The 16181-nt window shown below is 35.4% G+C and overlaps 1 protein-coding gene across 1 annotated transcript in view; it reads left to right on the top strand.

Moving 5' to 3' along the window:
• Positions 1–16181, top strand: part of MORC1 (MORC family CW-type zinc finger 1) — a 144006-nt gene that overhangs the window by 60651 nt on the left and 67174 nt on the right. The window contains 1 exon segment of the mRNA XM_074363136.1: positions 14792–14917. Coding sequence (XP_074219237.1) covers positions 14792–14917 — 126 coding nt within the window.

Here is a 16181-nt window from a genome sequence, read left to right as displayed (position 1 = left end):
GAGGAAAAGATATAAATATAAAATGAAATTTGAGTTTGAACAGGAGCAGTTACATAGAAACGTATTACTAAAGTTTTCCAAAATGGATCAGAAATAGCCGATGTGCTAAAATGAAATCTATGATGTAATGAGCACAACCTTTCCCAGTGGAGCTCAGATCACAGAGCATCAGGTTGGCAAGAAGGTTAAAAACCATTTAATCCAGTCCCCCATGCTTTAATCCCCTCTACCTCACCCACCCCTGCCCCAGGCAAGTGGATGGCATTTTAAGCATGAGCAAGGGTTTCCCACAAAAGAAAAACTGCTACTTCTTGAGGCATCCCATGAATCTTTGTGCAGCTGTGTTGGAAAAATACATTTCCATATTAATGTCAAATCTATTTCTCATGCATTCCTTCATTCATTTATCTACGCTAGGCACTGAGTGTCATAGGACCAACAAATCAGACATGGTCCCCCCACTCTCTGGGAATTTACCATTGAGTGGGACTAACACAATTTGACAAATGAAAGTAGGATTGGTGCCCAGCAGAGAAGAATGTGTGTGTGGAAGGAAGCCAGTGATCAGGAGCTCAAAGTTCAGAGGCCAGAGAAGACCTCTCTGAGGAAGAGATACTTACTGAAGGATGAAGAGGAGTTAGCAAGGCTAACTTCATTCTTCCCTCTTGGGGCCATGAAGGATAGGCCTAAAGCCTTTTCAGATGGCAGCCCTCCAGATATTTGAAGTTTTCTGTCTCTCTTCAGTCTTATTTTATCCTCACATTTCCAAGTTCTGTTGCTATTTTTTATTTGACATGACATTAAATATATTCACCATTTTAATACTCTTCTTTATAAAGTGTATCACCTAGAAAAAAATGTCAGATGAAACTCTAGCAACCTTGAATAAAATGGGATCATCCTGTCTTTAAGTTGTTGTAATTCTGTTGCTGTAGCCTAATATATTAATTCTCGGTAAGCACATTATTGACCCTCAGTGTCTTTATTACCAATTAAAATTCTTAATAAAATGTTTAATGTGTATTCTTCTTAAACCATACCTCCCTTATATTTTTCCAGTAAGTATTTTTGGACCCTAGTGTAGAATCATACATTTGTTCCTATTAAGTTTTATCACTTTATGAGGCCCATTTTTTAATATTGTCAGGACCTGTTTTGGAATTTAATGTTGACTTTTAACTAATGTGCTATTTTTCCTGGTATGTTAGGTTTGGCCAGTATTTTCTCCATGATTTTATTTAAATCCTATTGCGCAGGACAGGGAAATCAAGCACCTGGCCCTCCACTGGTGACCTCCAGTGAGTTAGAAATGGGACACTGGGTGAGGGCAGTTAGCCAGCTACAGATCTTCCTATTAAGCTGTCACCTAACTCATGTCAGTTTCTCAATTTTTGTAATTTTGAAAGTAAGGGCTAATATTTGTTAGATGAATAATTCTTTTATAAGTAGACAGTTCTCTATGTCTTAGCTTGGGCTGCTATAGCAAGATACCATAAGCTGGCTGGTTTATGAACAACATAAATTCATTTCTCAAAGTTGTGGAGGCTGGAAGTCCAAGATCAGGATGCCAGCACAGTTGGGTTCTGGTGAGGACCCTCTTCTGGTTTGCAGACTGCCGACATACTGTTGTGTCCTCCATGGTGGAAAGAGAGTGAGCTATCTCTCTGGCCTCCCTTTATAAGGGCACTGATCCCATTCATGATGGCTCCCCTTCATGACCTAATGACTTCCCAAAGGCCCTACCTCCACGCACCATCACAGTGGGAATTAGGTTTCAACATGTGAAGTTAGGAAGGACTCAAACATTCAGCTCCTAACAGTCTGGTAGCAAGATACAGCTAGCTGCTCACAACAGAATTTTCTTTCTCTTATGATGTATGTTAAGTCTCTGAGATCTCAGAAAGGCACTTCAGGAAAATTGAAACATCACATTCAGCTAGGGATATGCATTGACTAAGGAGGCCTATGTATATATTAAAAGGTGTCATACTTTTTAGAAGTCATACTTTTTAAAAATTCAGTTTTTGAAGTTACAGATTTTATGTACTTATTCTAGTGTATTTTTAGAATTTTGTATTTTCAATGTTATATTTTATCTTTTATTTTAAAACATTTTATTATGGTGTTATGGGCTGAATTGTGTCTCCCTTGAATTCATATGTTTTAGTCCTAACCCCCAGCAACCCCGAGAATGTGATTGTGTCTGGAGAGAGGACCTTTAAAGAGGCGATTAAGTTTAAATGAGACATTAGGGTGGGCCCTAATCTAATGTGACTGATGTCCTTATAAGAAGAGGAAGTGTGGACACACAAGGAGACACCAGAGATGGGTGTGCACAGAGAGGAGAATATGTGAGGACACAGTGAGAAGGTTGCCATATGTAAGCCAAGGAAAGAGGTCTCTCAAGAAACCAAACCTGCCAACACCTTGATCTTGGACTTCCAGCCTCCAGAGCTGTGAAGATAAACATTTCTGTGTTTTAAGCCACCTAGTCAGCAGTGTTTTGTTATGGCAGCTCTAGTAAACTAATATATGTGGGAAATTGCAAAACTAGACAGATTTAAAGAGAATATTATGAAATCAGAAACTCATCATCGAACCTCAACAATTATCAACTCCTGGGCAAACTGTTTTATCTGTACTTTTACCTACTGCCCCCAAACTGAATTATGAAGGAAATTCCAGACACTATACAGTTATATCTGTATATATTTTAGCATGTATTGTTAAAGAACCCTGTGTAAGAACATAACCACATTATATATATTACACCTAAAAATTATCAGTGCTTTCTTAATATCATAAAATATCCAATCTATTGTTTTCATTTCTATTTATTTCCTGTGATAATATAATTCATAGTCCCTCTACTCTATCCTTACATTTCTCTTTATCGCTCACTCTTTCTCTTTCTTTTTCTTTTCTTTCTTTCTTTTTTTTTTTTTTGCAGTTTATTCATAGGAAAAACTGGGTTGGTTGTCTTACAGTTTTCATAGTTTAAATTTTGCTTACTGCATTACTGCATTCTTTCAGTCGGTTTATTTCTTTGTAAATTGGTAGAATCTAGCAGCTTGATCAAATTCAAATGTGCATGTGTGTGTGTTTTTTTTTTTTTTTCTTGTCAAGATACTTCATAGGTAGTAGTGTGTTCTATCAGGAGCCATATATTGTTCAGTTGTTTCTCTTTTAGTGATATGAACAGTTAATGATCAAAGGTCAGGTCCCTTAGGAGCTCCAAAATCTTGTATTTTAATTCCATTGTATTTTCATCACTTATTACCTCTAACACTTCTATAAGGAAGAACGTCCCTTACCTACTGTTTGGTTACCATGTTAGCTGGTGATTTACTATTTGACAGCAGCAGCAGTAGAGCTCTGTACCACTGAGCAAATTGCATTGGAGGAAGAGCTTGATGTGAGAGGAATTAGAGATAAAATTAAAATATTAAAAAACAGTACAGACATTGTGCCTGACTGATTTATATGGCATCAATATATACTCTGTTTAAAATTGTTACTTTGTGCCAGTTCCCAGCAAATAGCGGGATGGTTCAGGAGTTCAGTGGATTGACTTCCTTTTTTTTTGTTTAAATCACATTCTTAGATTTTATTCATTTACATTGCTTTCACCTGGCAATTGAAATTATCACCATTGACAGCACTTAGGCTTCCTTTTCTTTCTGACTGCACTTATTATCATGATAATGACATTTTTTACATCTATAATGAAGTTTCTTGCTAAAATATCTCAGAGGATCTCACCTGTATTGCAGATAAAATATGAAAAAGCCAACCATTTTTCTTTTGTCTGGAATTATATACACTTTGATTCTTACAGTTTGATTTTTACCCTGCCATATCAGAAGCAAGATCTCAAAACTTTCTTCATTAGTCTGCATATGTGTACCTTGGTAAAAGAGAGTCAATTGTAGCTAATGACTATGAAAGTAAGACAATGCAATCAGAATTACACATAAGTTGTATTAACAACAGAAGAATGTTTAGACTTTTGAGAACATTAAGTCAGTTAGAGATTTTGTGTATGTCTGAGTGAGGTAAAGAGAATCCTGGTAGAAGGATAAATTATGCTAACCCAGGCATTGAGGGGAGACTAGATGACTAGGCTTTTGCCCGTGATAACACAGAACTTTTTATGAGTGTGCAGTAGATCATATTATTATGTCTAATTTTGACTTCCACATTTTAGAAAGAATAGAAAAAAATGAATATATCTAAAGAAAAGCTATGAAAATGACTAAATGAAAATATAACCTTAAAAGGGAAAGTAAAATTGCTTCTTTAAAAGAAAAGATGCCATGGAAATCTAACTTTCCTCAGATTTGTTTTTGAAGGTTTGTCATCACGAGGCTCACAGCAGTCTTCTTACCTAGTGTTCAGCTCACAGAACAATGTGGTTCTGAACTGGGAGGCAGGAGGCCCTAGGGGGCCTTTGAGTATGACTCGGAGTCCTTAGATCCCTGCCTACCAATGACTGTCTAAAGTAGTGTCATGCCTTGTGCATATATGTGCTGCAGCTTTTCAAGTATGTATAGATGTAGTTGTGGGTAGTAAGATGGAAAATCACATCTTAATCACACGTGTTATTAAATTTTTAACTTATTTTTTGTCATCATGTATTTTCTCAAGTTGGGGGTGGTGGTTTTGAAATCATTTTGCAGCTTAAGGAGCTCCTTACAGGAAGCAGCTGATAGGAAGTGAGAGACAGCAGTGCTGCGTCATCAGATGAAGTCATGAAGCTGACACTCAGTGCAGGTTGGGCCAGCGCCGCAGATTTCTGGAATTTTGCCTGGAGCCTGCTGTGCTCACTGTAGGGTGAAGAAGTGAAGACATTCTGGCTGCAGCTGCCACTGACTGTACACTACCCCGAGACAGGCCCAGCCCCACTCCAGCACACCCAGGAGCCAAGAGAAGGGATGGCGTTGAAGGCCTCTTCACCACTGCTGAAGACATCTCTTGCCTTGTTTTCCTCCAATCAAACAGAGCCCTTTGGGAAGCGGTTATGTAGGCCTTCCCGCATCCCACGTGCACCACACACTCTCTAAGCTGTTGTGCCACTTCTTCCTCTTAAGGGGCGATTGGCTTAGAGAGGGTACAGGCATCACTACCAACAGGTTGGAACTGACATATCAGTTGAAACCAGTTTGCCATCCCTAACCCAGAGATGCCATCAAGACTATACAAGATAAATGACCACACCGTGGATCAGCTTAGGAGGGGTCTGATGTCTGGCTTAGCTTCGAATGACAAACAGGACAGTCTTCCGCAGAGGAGGCGGCATGATTTATAGTCTCCTGAGAATGGGTGTGTAACTTCTGTCGGAGGAGATCTTTAGAAATAGAATATAATCATCTGTTTAAGATGCAGAACAACCTGAAGACAGGGACCTGATTTAAATACCTTCTCCATCTTACGATTTTCCTGGTGCTTTGATTTCATAAACTGTGTAGCCTTCCTTGTTTTGATGGAAACAATCAAAGCTTGGCTTTGGTAGTTTATTACTGAATTTTATTATTTTTCCCCTTGGCTAATTGATTCCCTGGATGTCATTGTACATTCTGTGAATAGACATGAAACTGACATCTAGGAGGGTGTTGTGCTTCTCCTCTTTTTAAGAGGCAAAATCTATTTGAACTGATCTTTTAGTTACTGGTTTGTGGCAAATTTTTCGTAAGTTATTGTAGTAGTTCCCATTATTTTTTCCTAGTTTTAAGAGACCTGAAAAATTAATCAGACTAATTTAAGCGTTAGGAATCTTCTGAATAAAGTACTCTAAACAGAGCGAGTAATAAATTAAATTTTCGCAGTTTTTCTCAGATACTTAGTCTAGAAATTATGACTTTAATTCTCTGTGCATTAACCCTTGATCATGCTCATTGATTACTCAAACAAAAGTCTCAAGATATGCATTCTTTCGTAATTTTGAATACTACCTGTTTGGTTATAGCCATTTCCTGTTTTCAAAAGTAAACTGAATTTTCAGATTAGAATACCCTGCAGTTGTTAAAATAATATAATTTTGAAATTAATAAATTTGGGGTTATCTACATAGCACTCTGTAGGTGGGTGGAAATATTTAAGATGTGTTTTTAAAAATCAAGTACTTTTGCATGTTTTGAAATTTCATTTTTTTGCTCTTAATTGACTTCTGGATGAAACAGCAATTTTAAAACCTTCATTAAGACGTATTAACAAAAGATGTTTTATAAAAACCATATATTAAAAAATCCATAATTGTATACCATTCCATTAGTTAAGGCCAATGTAATATAATGAATTTTTATTAATTTTACTGTATTTTGCCAGACTAGGATAGACAGTGACTTTTTTCCCATTTTTATTGGGATATAATTTACAAAAGCTAGTGTATGCTTTAAGTGAACAACATGATGATTTGCTATACATATACATTGTGAAATATTTACCACAATTAAGTTAATTAATATTTCTGCCACCTCACATAGTTACTGTTTTACATGTGTAAGAGGTGAGAATGCTTAAGATCTACTCTCTCAGCAAATTTCAATTATACAGTACAATATTATTGACTGTAGTCACCATGCTGTACATTAGATCCTCAGAACTTACTCATCTTATAACTGAAAGTTTGTACCCTTCAACCAACACCTCCCTGTTTCCTCTGGCCCACAGTTGCTGGTTTTACTCTACTCTCAGTTTTTATGAGTTCAACTATATTATTACTGTAATTTTTAGATTCCACATATAAGTCATGGCACACAATATTTATCTTTCTTTGTCTGGCTTATTTCATTTAGCAGAATGCTCTCCAAGTTCATTCTTGTTGCAAGTGGAAGGATTTCCAAATTGTTTATGGATAATAGTCTATTCTCCCTCTTAATCTCTCTCTCTCTCTCACACACACACACACACACACATACACATACACACACATTTTCTTCAACATCCCATCCATCAGTGAATATTAAGGTGACTTTAGTATTTCCATATCTTGCTTGTAGTAACTAATGCTGCAGTGAACATGGGAGTGCAGGTATCTCTTCAAGACACTGATTTCATATCTTTCAGATACACACCCAGAAGTGGATTTCTGGATCATATAGTAGTTATACTTTTAATTTTTTGAGGAAACCACATACAGTTTTCCATAATGGTTGTCCCAATTTACATTCCCACCAACAATGTACAAGGGATCCTTTTTACTCCACATCCTTGACAACACTTGTTTATCTCTTCTCATTTTGATAATAGCCATCCTAACAGGTGTGAGGTGATAGCTTATTTGGTTTTGTTTTCCATTTCCCTGATTGTTAGTGATGTTGAACACCTTTTTCATGAACCTGTTAGCTATTTGTATGTCTTTTTTTGGAAAACTGTTCAATAGATTTTTTGCCCATTTTTAAATAAGTATTTGGTTTTTATGTTTTTGTTTGTGCTATTCAATTGTGTGAGTTCTTTGTGTAGTTTAGATATTAACCCCTTATCGTACAAATGATCCACAGATATTTTCTCCCCTTCTGTGTGTTGCCTTTTCATTTTTTGATTGTTTCCTTTGCTGTACAAAAGCTTTTCACTTTGATGTAGTCCCACTTGGGTTTTTTTTCCTTTTGTTACTTGTGCTTTTGGTGTCATATCCAAAAAAATAAATGCCCACACCAACATCAAGGAGCTTTTTGTTTTATTTTCTTCCAGGAACTCTATGGTTTCGGGTCTTACATTTAAGTCTTTAACCTGTTTTTCCCACCATTTATTGAAAAGACTATTCTTTCCCCATTGTGTATTCCTGGCACTTTTGTCAAAGGTTAGTTTACTGTATATGTGTGAGTTTACCTCTAGGCTTCCTATTCTGTTCCATTGGTCAGTATTTCTGTTTTTCTGCCAATGCCATACTGTTTTGATTGCTATAGCTTTGTAATATAATTTGTAATTAGGAATTGTGATGCCTCTAGTTTTGTTCTTCTTTCTCAAGATGGCTTTGTCTATTCTGGTATATTGCTTCTGTACCTAATGCATTGAGAGGTTTTATCATAAAAGGATGTTGAATTTTGTCAAATGCTATTTCTACATCTATTGAGATTATCAAATGATTTTTATTCTTCATTCCATTAATGTGATGTATGGTGTTTATTGATTTGTGTATGTTGAACCGTTCTTGCATCCAGAGATGAATACCACACAATCCTCCTATCTCTCTGCTGAATTTGGTGTGCTTTATTTTGTTGACAATTTTTGTATCCATGTTCACCACTGGCATTAGCCTGTACTTTTCTTGTAGTGTCCGTACCTGGTTTTGGAATCAGGGTAATGTGGGCCTTATGAAAATGAGTTTGGAGGTGTGTCTTCCTCTTCAATTTTGGAAAAGATGGAGAAGGACAGGAATTCATTTTTTAAAAATGTTTGATAAAATTCACCAGTAAAGCTATCTGGTACTTGGCTTTTCTTTGTTGAGAGATTTTTTGATTATTGATTCAATCTCTCTATTCATTCTTGGGTTGTTCAGATTTTCTATTTCTTTATGATTCAGTCTTAGTAGGTTATATGTTTCTAGGAATTTACCTATTTCTTCTACGTTATATAATTTGTTGGCAAGTAGTTGTTCATAGTTTCTTAATGTCCTTTGTATTTCTGTATTATCAGTTGTAATGTCTCCTCTTTCATTTCTGATTTTATTTGAGTCTTCACTCTTTTTCTTACCTAGTCTGATTAAGGGTTTGTCAGTTATATTTATCTTTTCAAAAAGCAGCTGTTAGTTTTAGTGATCTTTTCTATTTTTAAATTCTCTATTCCATTTATTCTGTTCTGATATTTACTTTCTTCTGTTAACTTTGGTCTTAGTTCTTTTTCTAGTTCCTTGATGTGTAAAATTAGATTGAGATCTTTCTTGGTTCTTAATGTAGGTGCTTATCACTATGGATGTCTTTCTTAGAACTGCTTTTGTTGCATCTGATGTTTTGGTATGTTGTGTTTCTGTTTTCATTTATCTCAATTTTTTTTTAATTGAAGTATAGTCAGCTTACAATGTTGTGTCAATTTCTGGTGTGCACCATAATGTTTTAGTTATACATACATATATTTGTTTTCACATTCTTTTTCATTAAAGGTTATTACAGGATATTGAACACAGTTCCCTGTGCTATACAGAAAAATTTGTTTTTTAATCTATTTTTATATATGGTGGCTAACATTTGCAAATCTTTAACTCCCAAATTTATCCCTTCCCACCCTCCTCCCCTGGTAACCATAAGATTGTTTACTATGTGAGTCTGTTTCTGTTTTGTAGATGAGTTCATTAGTGTCCTCTTTTTTTCTTTATTTTTAGATTCCACATACAAGTGGTATCGTATGGTATTTTCTTTCTCTTTCTGGCTTCGTTTAGAATGATGATCTCTAGGTCCATCCATGTTGCTGCAAATGGCATTATTTTATTATTTTTTTATGGCCAAGTACTATTCCATTGTATAAGTATACCACAGCTCCTTTATCCAGTCATCTGTTGATGGACATTTAGGTTGTTTCCATGTCTTGGCTATTGTAAATAGTGCTGCTATGATCATTGGGGTGCATGTATCTTTTCAAATTAAGAGTTTCCTCTTGATATATGCCCAGGAGTTGGATTGCTGGATCATATGGTAAGTCTGTTTTTAGTCATTTGAGGAATCTCTATGCTGTTTTCCATAATGGGTGCACCAAACTACATTCCCAGCAACACTGTAGGAGGGTTCCCTTTTCTCCACACCCTCTCCAGCATTTATCATTTGTGGACTTTTGAATAATGGCCATTCTAACTGGGGTGAGGTGAAACCTCATTGTAGTTTTGATTTTCATTTCTCTGATTAATGATATTGAGCATTTTTTTTTCAATGCATTTGCATGTCTTCATTGGAGAATTGCTTGTTTAGGTCTTCTGTCCATTTTTGGATTGGGTGGGTTGTTTTATTTTGTTATTAAGTTGTACGAGCTGTTTATATATTCTGGAAATTAAGCCCTTGTCAGTTTCATCTTTTGCATATATTTTCTTCCATTCCGTAGGTTGTCTTTTTGTTTTGCTTATGGTTTCCTTTGCTGTGAAAAGCTCATAAGTTTAATTAAGTCCCATTTGTTAATTTTTGCTTTTATTTCTATTGCCTGAGTAGAATGCCCTAGGAGAACATTGCTGAGATTTGTGTCAGATAATGCTTTGCCTGTGTTTTCTTCTAAGAGGTTTATAGTGTCTTGTCTTATGTTGAAGTCTTTAAGCCATTTTGAGTTTATTTTGTGTATGGTGTGAGGGAGCATTCTAACTTCACTGATTTACATATGGCTCTCCAGTTATCCCAGCACCATTTGCTGAAGAGATTGTCTTTACTCCGTTGTATGTTCTTGCCTCCTTTGTCAAAGATTGACCAAAAGTTTCTGGGTTTTATTTCTGGGCTCTCTATTCTGTTCCATTGATCCATATGTCTGTTTTTGTATCAAAACCATGCTGTTTTGATTACATAGCTCTGTAGTAGTATCTGAAGTCTGAGAGGGTTGTTCTTCCAGCTTCATTCTTTTTCTTCAGTATTGCTTTGGCAATTCTGGGTCTTTTGTGATTCTGTATAAATTTTAGGATTATTTGTTCTATTTCTGTGAAAAATTTTCTGGGTAATTTGATAGTGATCACATTAAATATAAATAGCTTTTGTTATGTTGAGATATGTTTCCTCTATACCAACTTTGGTAAGAGTTTTTTTTTTTTTATCATGAATGGGTGTTGAATTTTATCAAATGCTTTTTCAGTGTTTATTGAGATGATCATGATTTTTTTCCTTTCTTTTTTTTTTTTTTTTTGATTCCCTACTATCATTGCGTTGCTGTCTATTTCTTCCTTTAAATTTGTTACTATTTGCTTAATATATTTAGGTGCTCTGATGTTGGATGTATGTGTATTTACAATTGTTATAGCCTCTTGATGATTCAACTTCTCTATCACTGGGTAATAACTTTTTTTTCCCTCTTCTTATCATTTTTGACTTAAAGTTTATTTGTTCTGATATGAGTATAGTTAACCCATGCTCATTTTTGGTTTCCATTTGCATTGTATATTTTTTTCCATCTCTTCAGTTTGAGCTATTGTGTGTCCTTAAAACTAAAGTGAATCTCTTATAGGCAGCATATAGTTGGATCTTACCTATTCAGCCACTATACAATTTCTGATGGGAGAATTTAATCCACTTACATTTAAAATAATTATGGATAGATAAGGACTTACTGCTACTATCTTATTGATTGTTTTCTGGCTGCTTTTTAGTTCCTTTGTTTCTTTCTTCCTCTCTTGGTCTCATCCTTTGTGTTACAATGATTTTCTGTAGTGTTATATTTTGAATCCTTTCTTTTTATCTTCTGTGCATCTGCTACGCGTTTTTGCTTTGTGGTTATGAGATTTACATAAAATACGTTATACTTATAATAGTTTATTCTAAGTATAACAACTTCACTTGCATGTAAAAACTTGACCTTTATATTCCCTCCCCCCACAAACATTTTGTTTTTTATTTCATAGCTTACATGTTTTACTATTGTATATCCATTAAGAAATTATTGTAGCTATGGTTTTTTTTTAATACTTTTGTCTTTTAAACTTTATACTAGATTTAAGTGATTTATATACCACCATTACAAAATTAAAGTATCCTGATTTTGACTATGTATTTACCCTTACCAGTGAGTTTTATGTTTTCAAGTTACTAGTTAGTTTCTTTTCATTTCAGCTTGGAGAACATCCTTTAATATTTCTTGTAAGGCAGGACTACTGGTAATTAACTCCCTCAGCTTTTGTTTTGTTTGTTGATTTTTTTTTTTTTATCTTTCCCTCATTTCTAAAGGACATATTTGCTGGATAACATGTTCTTGATTAGCAGGGGTTTTTTTTCCTCCCAGCACTTTGATTATATTATCCCATTCTCTCAGTGTTTTGGCTGAAAAATCCACTAATAGCCTTTTGGGAGTTCCTTTGAATGGGAGGAATTATTTTCTCAGGATAATTGTATAAATATCTACAAACTGAGTAACACATGGAACAAAACAGGAACTGGTGTGATATGTTTTTTCCCACTGCCATTTCACTGACCAATGTACTTATCTACTTGCTGAAGCATCTACCTAGTCTTTAGGGGCCACTACATGGAAATTTGTTTTAATAACATATTATAAATTGTTCATATTGGAGTAACTTCTGTCTGAAGGAAAAAAGTCAAAGTTCCCATGGCAGTTAGGAAAAGCCATTTCTGATCCCCAGATTGAGTAACTCTGGTTGTTTTCTTTGTCCTGATATCTACTTTGAATAGTATATCTTCTATCAGTCAGCTATCATTAGATGTTGGGCTACTGAATGTTCTCATTTCTGCCTTTGATAACCAGTAATCCTTTAGTATTATTTAGTCTTATAAGTAAACATTAAGCTCTGAGTGTCAGCTGCTGAAAACAGAATCCTAAACATAGCTATTGTCTTCAAGGATTTCACTCTCTAAAGGGAAAAACAGGCATCAAAGTGAACTGAAATGTAATGTGTAATGTTGTAAGAGTGGTGTGATCACAGAGCACGTAACAACCCACACTCAAGAGGTGTGTGTCTATATTTCTAACATTCTAGTAGTTTTACCTCTGTTAAAATCCTCGTGGTGGGGTTCACAGTTGATACTCATTTTATAAGTTTGCTGGGTTGTGTTAATTGTGTTTAGTTAATGTTTTCAGGGAGAGATATTATTTAAATTTTATTTTATCCTGAACAACACATCAATGAGCTGTTTTGTCAAGAGTGCAGCAACATTTTTTGAGGGCTTGTTAGGTGCAGGATGCTGATCTCTGAGTTGAGGGCATGCAAAGTGATAAAGCACAGTTCCTCCTTTGAAAAGGTGAGGTCTTCTTGGGGAAGTAACAATGAGAAAGAGAACAAATACAGATTAGCAGCAACTTAAATTTCTTCAGGGCCCTATAGTTTTTAATACACCTTCATATTTATTCTTAGTGATAACAATGTAAGGCAAGTTATTGTAAACATTTACTTTATGGTTAAGAAAATTTACTGGCTTCCCACAGTTACACAGTGAATTTGTGGCAGACACAGTGGTCAAAGTCACCTGACTTTAATCTACACCACTTCATGCCTCAACATAGTAAGAGCTGAGTAGTTCATGTGAAATTCAGAGGACAGGACCTCATGAGCCCTGTCCCAAAGAGTATTTCAGGATCTGGTGTGCAGTGAAAAAGTAGGGTCTGAGTTGAGAAAAGCCCAAGGAGCAGAATGCAAAGTGAAATTTGAGGTACGAGCTGGTAGGGATTTTGTGAAAAAACAAGGCAGGAGACCTGAGAATTTGTGGGCTGTCAGCCCAGCCCAGTTGTAAAGCCCCTTTGGAAGACTGAGTCCCTTCCCTGTTAGTCTTAAAGGCACGTAGCATTCTGAACCTAAATTTTAACAGGAATAGTTAGGTGTAAGGATGTTTATTTGTGTTTTGCTTGGATTACACAGTGATATGTTAAGGTTGATGTAAGCCTGGCCCTATTTCATGTATGTTATTTCCAAGATATATATTTTAGAACCTTACTTTTTGAACTTTGTACGTTGATGAAATGTATGTCTGCCACATTTCAAGTGGTCAGTAGCCACATGTGGCCAGTTGGTTATCATATTGGACAGAATGGTAAACGTGGATTCTTTTTTCAAAAAAAATTTTTTAAGTGATACATGCACGTGTAAAAACATTCAAAATGTTCAGAAAGTAAAAAATAAAAAGTGAAAGTACCTTCCCCTGACCTCTTCTCAAACTGTCCCTTTCTCCAGTGATAGCCGCTATTAAAACTTTCTTTTGTATCCTTTTAGGAAAAGAAAAGTATGTCTGTCAAAATTTTATATGTATATGCTTTTTTGCATTGCAAAAATTGACTATGCTAGGTATGCTGTTTTATGTCTTTAAAAAATTACTATTAAAATTCTCTCTTGGAGATCTTAATACAATAATTTGGCTCTAACTCCGTGTTTTAAAGGTTACCTAGTGTTCCCTTGTTTGGAAATGGGATTTATCAGTTCCCTGTTCTAGGCTTTTACATTGCTTCCAGATGTTTTGTTTCTGTTTTTGTTTTGTTTGTTTGCTATTTAAAAAGTGCTATAATATATATGGCCATTGTTTTGTGTGTTTGTAGGAAAGATTCCTAGCGGTGCAATTGCTGGATCAAAGAATAAAAACACTGCCTCTCAAGGAGGACTCCTGCATATTCCTCCACAACAAGTGCTGTTTCTAAGCAAGGATGATGTTTAGAGTCTGGGGCGAGGGTAGGACATAAACAACAGAGACTGGAAGGAAAGGGGGAAAGAGAGAAAATAGAAACTCTGGATGTGAGACAAGATGATAAATATTTGTATCAGTAGTCTTAAGGGTGGCTGTTAAGTTTAATCAGTACAGTCTCTCCTGGGAATATTTAAGAAAAAAATTTGAAATGTCAATGTATTTTACTGCAACAATAAAAGTAGGTATTTATTTTATAACTGAAATTGTGTTTAGTTTTATTATAAAGGTATTGCATATTTATTACATATAATTTGGACAATGCAAGAGAGTATAAAGCAGAAAACAAATTTCACCTGTACTCAGAGAAAACCAATGTTAATATTTTAATTTCTTATTTCTGTATATATATACTAAGTTTTACATAGTTGAGATCATATTGTATATACATATGTTTATATCCAAACTTCTCTTTGCTTATCATCTTGATCTTATTGATTTTATATTCTTTCATTATTCTCTGCCTGCTTTCTTTTTTCTTCCTTTTTTTTCAGGTAATAGAAATCTGACATTGTTTTGGAATGAATTTGGATATGCGAATAATGATGTGGAGAGATCTTTAGATTCTGTTCGGTATCACAGAAGACAAGCCATGGCCATCCCATTCATCATTCAGTGTGGTGAGTGTTGAATTCCACTCCAGTTAGCAAACATTTAGTGAGTTCCTAATATACAAATCATTGGGTCAAAAATGGGGTGTGAAGAAGACAAAGGTGGGTAAGACAAGGTTCTTGCTTTCAAGGAGACTTAGGTCTAGAAGAAAGGTTAAGATGAGCATGCAAATAATTATAATAGAGGTGAAAATAGTGTAAATGATGGGAAAGAGACATAAAGTTCTTTGGGGGTTCAAAGAGTAGGGGGAAGAGGAAGTTGAAGCAAGGCTTCTGGCAGAGGTGGACTTTTGAAAGGCAGAGCTGTAGCTGGAAGTGTGTGTTAGTATCAGGTGTATCCTTCAGCTAATATTTTTGTGATGGAATAATAGAAACAGTCATTTTCCTGTTTTTAATACTCAACACTGTGTTAACATATATAGTAGGTACTTAGTAATTGACTACTGAATGAATGAATGATGAATAAATAATGAGACAAAACTATTAGGCTGAGTAAACATGTTAAATGGCCTTGAATGCCAGGATAAGGAGTTTTTACTTTAATAAGCAATGGAGAGGCATTGGAAGCTTTTCAAAAAGAGAGTGATATCATTGGAGCATTGAACACTTATTGTTGCCTTGGATATGTCTTCTAGCCACTATACCATGGGTTAGAGAATTAAAGACAGTCCCTATTGTCTGCAAGGAATCTGCCATCCAGTGGGGAGGACAGTCAAGCAAACAAACAAAAAAAAGCACACTGTAGTGTGCAAAATAGTGTAATTATTTACACATGGCTGAAGGAATACCCCAATCTTTAGCCTGGAGTGGTCTAAATAGGACCTGACTGGTTAGATGTCACTTGCAGTAAGCTTGCTCTGGCAGCTCAGGGCAGAATGATTTGGAGGGAGGGCTAGAGCAAAGATTAGGGTCAGACCTCTGATGATACTACAGGCATAATCCAGGATCCAGGTGAGAAATTGTAAATGTCTGAGAAAAGGCATGGCAGTGAGATTTAAGAGGAACACCCATGACAGATACTTAGAAGGTATAATTGAGGAAATTGATGACTATATGCAACAACCTCCTGAATGATAGTAAGAATGGCTAAAAATCACTCTGTGTTTTTGATATGTGCAAGGTACTGCCAGAATCCATTCTCCAGTACCTGAGAGCTGTATGAAATTGGGCCAATTCCTTAACTTCTCTAAGCCTCAGTTTTCTTATTTATAAAATGAGGTTAGTATTTGTAGCTACATTATACAGTTTAGTGAAAATATAATTAATTAACACA

The sequence above is a fragment of the Camelus bactrianus genome, chromosome 1 (genome assembly GCF_048773025.1).
Source record: "Camelus bactrianus isolate YW-2024 breed Bactrian camel chromosome 1, ASM4877302v1, whole genome shotgun sequence".
In the NCBI taxonomy this organism is placed as follows: Eukaryota; Metazoa; Chordata; class Mammalia; order Artiodactyla; family Camelidae; genus Camelus; species Camelus bactrianus.
The sequence above is the reverse complement of the archived record's forward strand: the minus strand, read 5'-3'. Positions and strand labels throughout refer to the sequence as shown.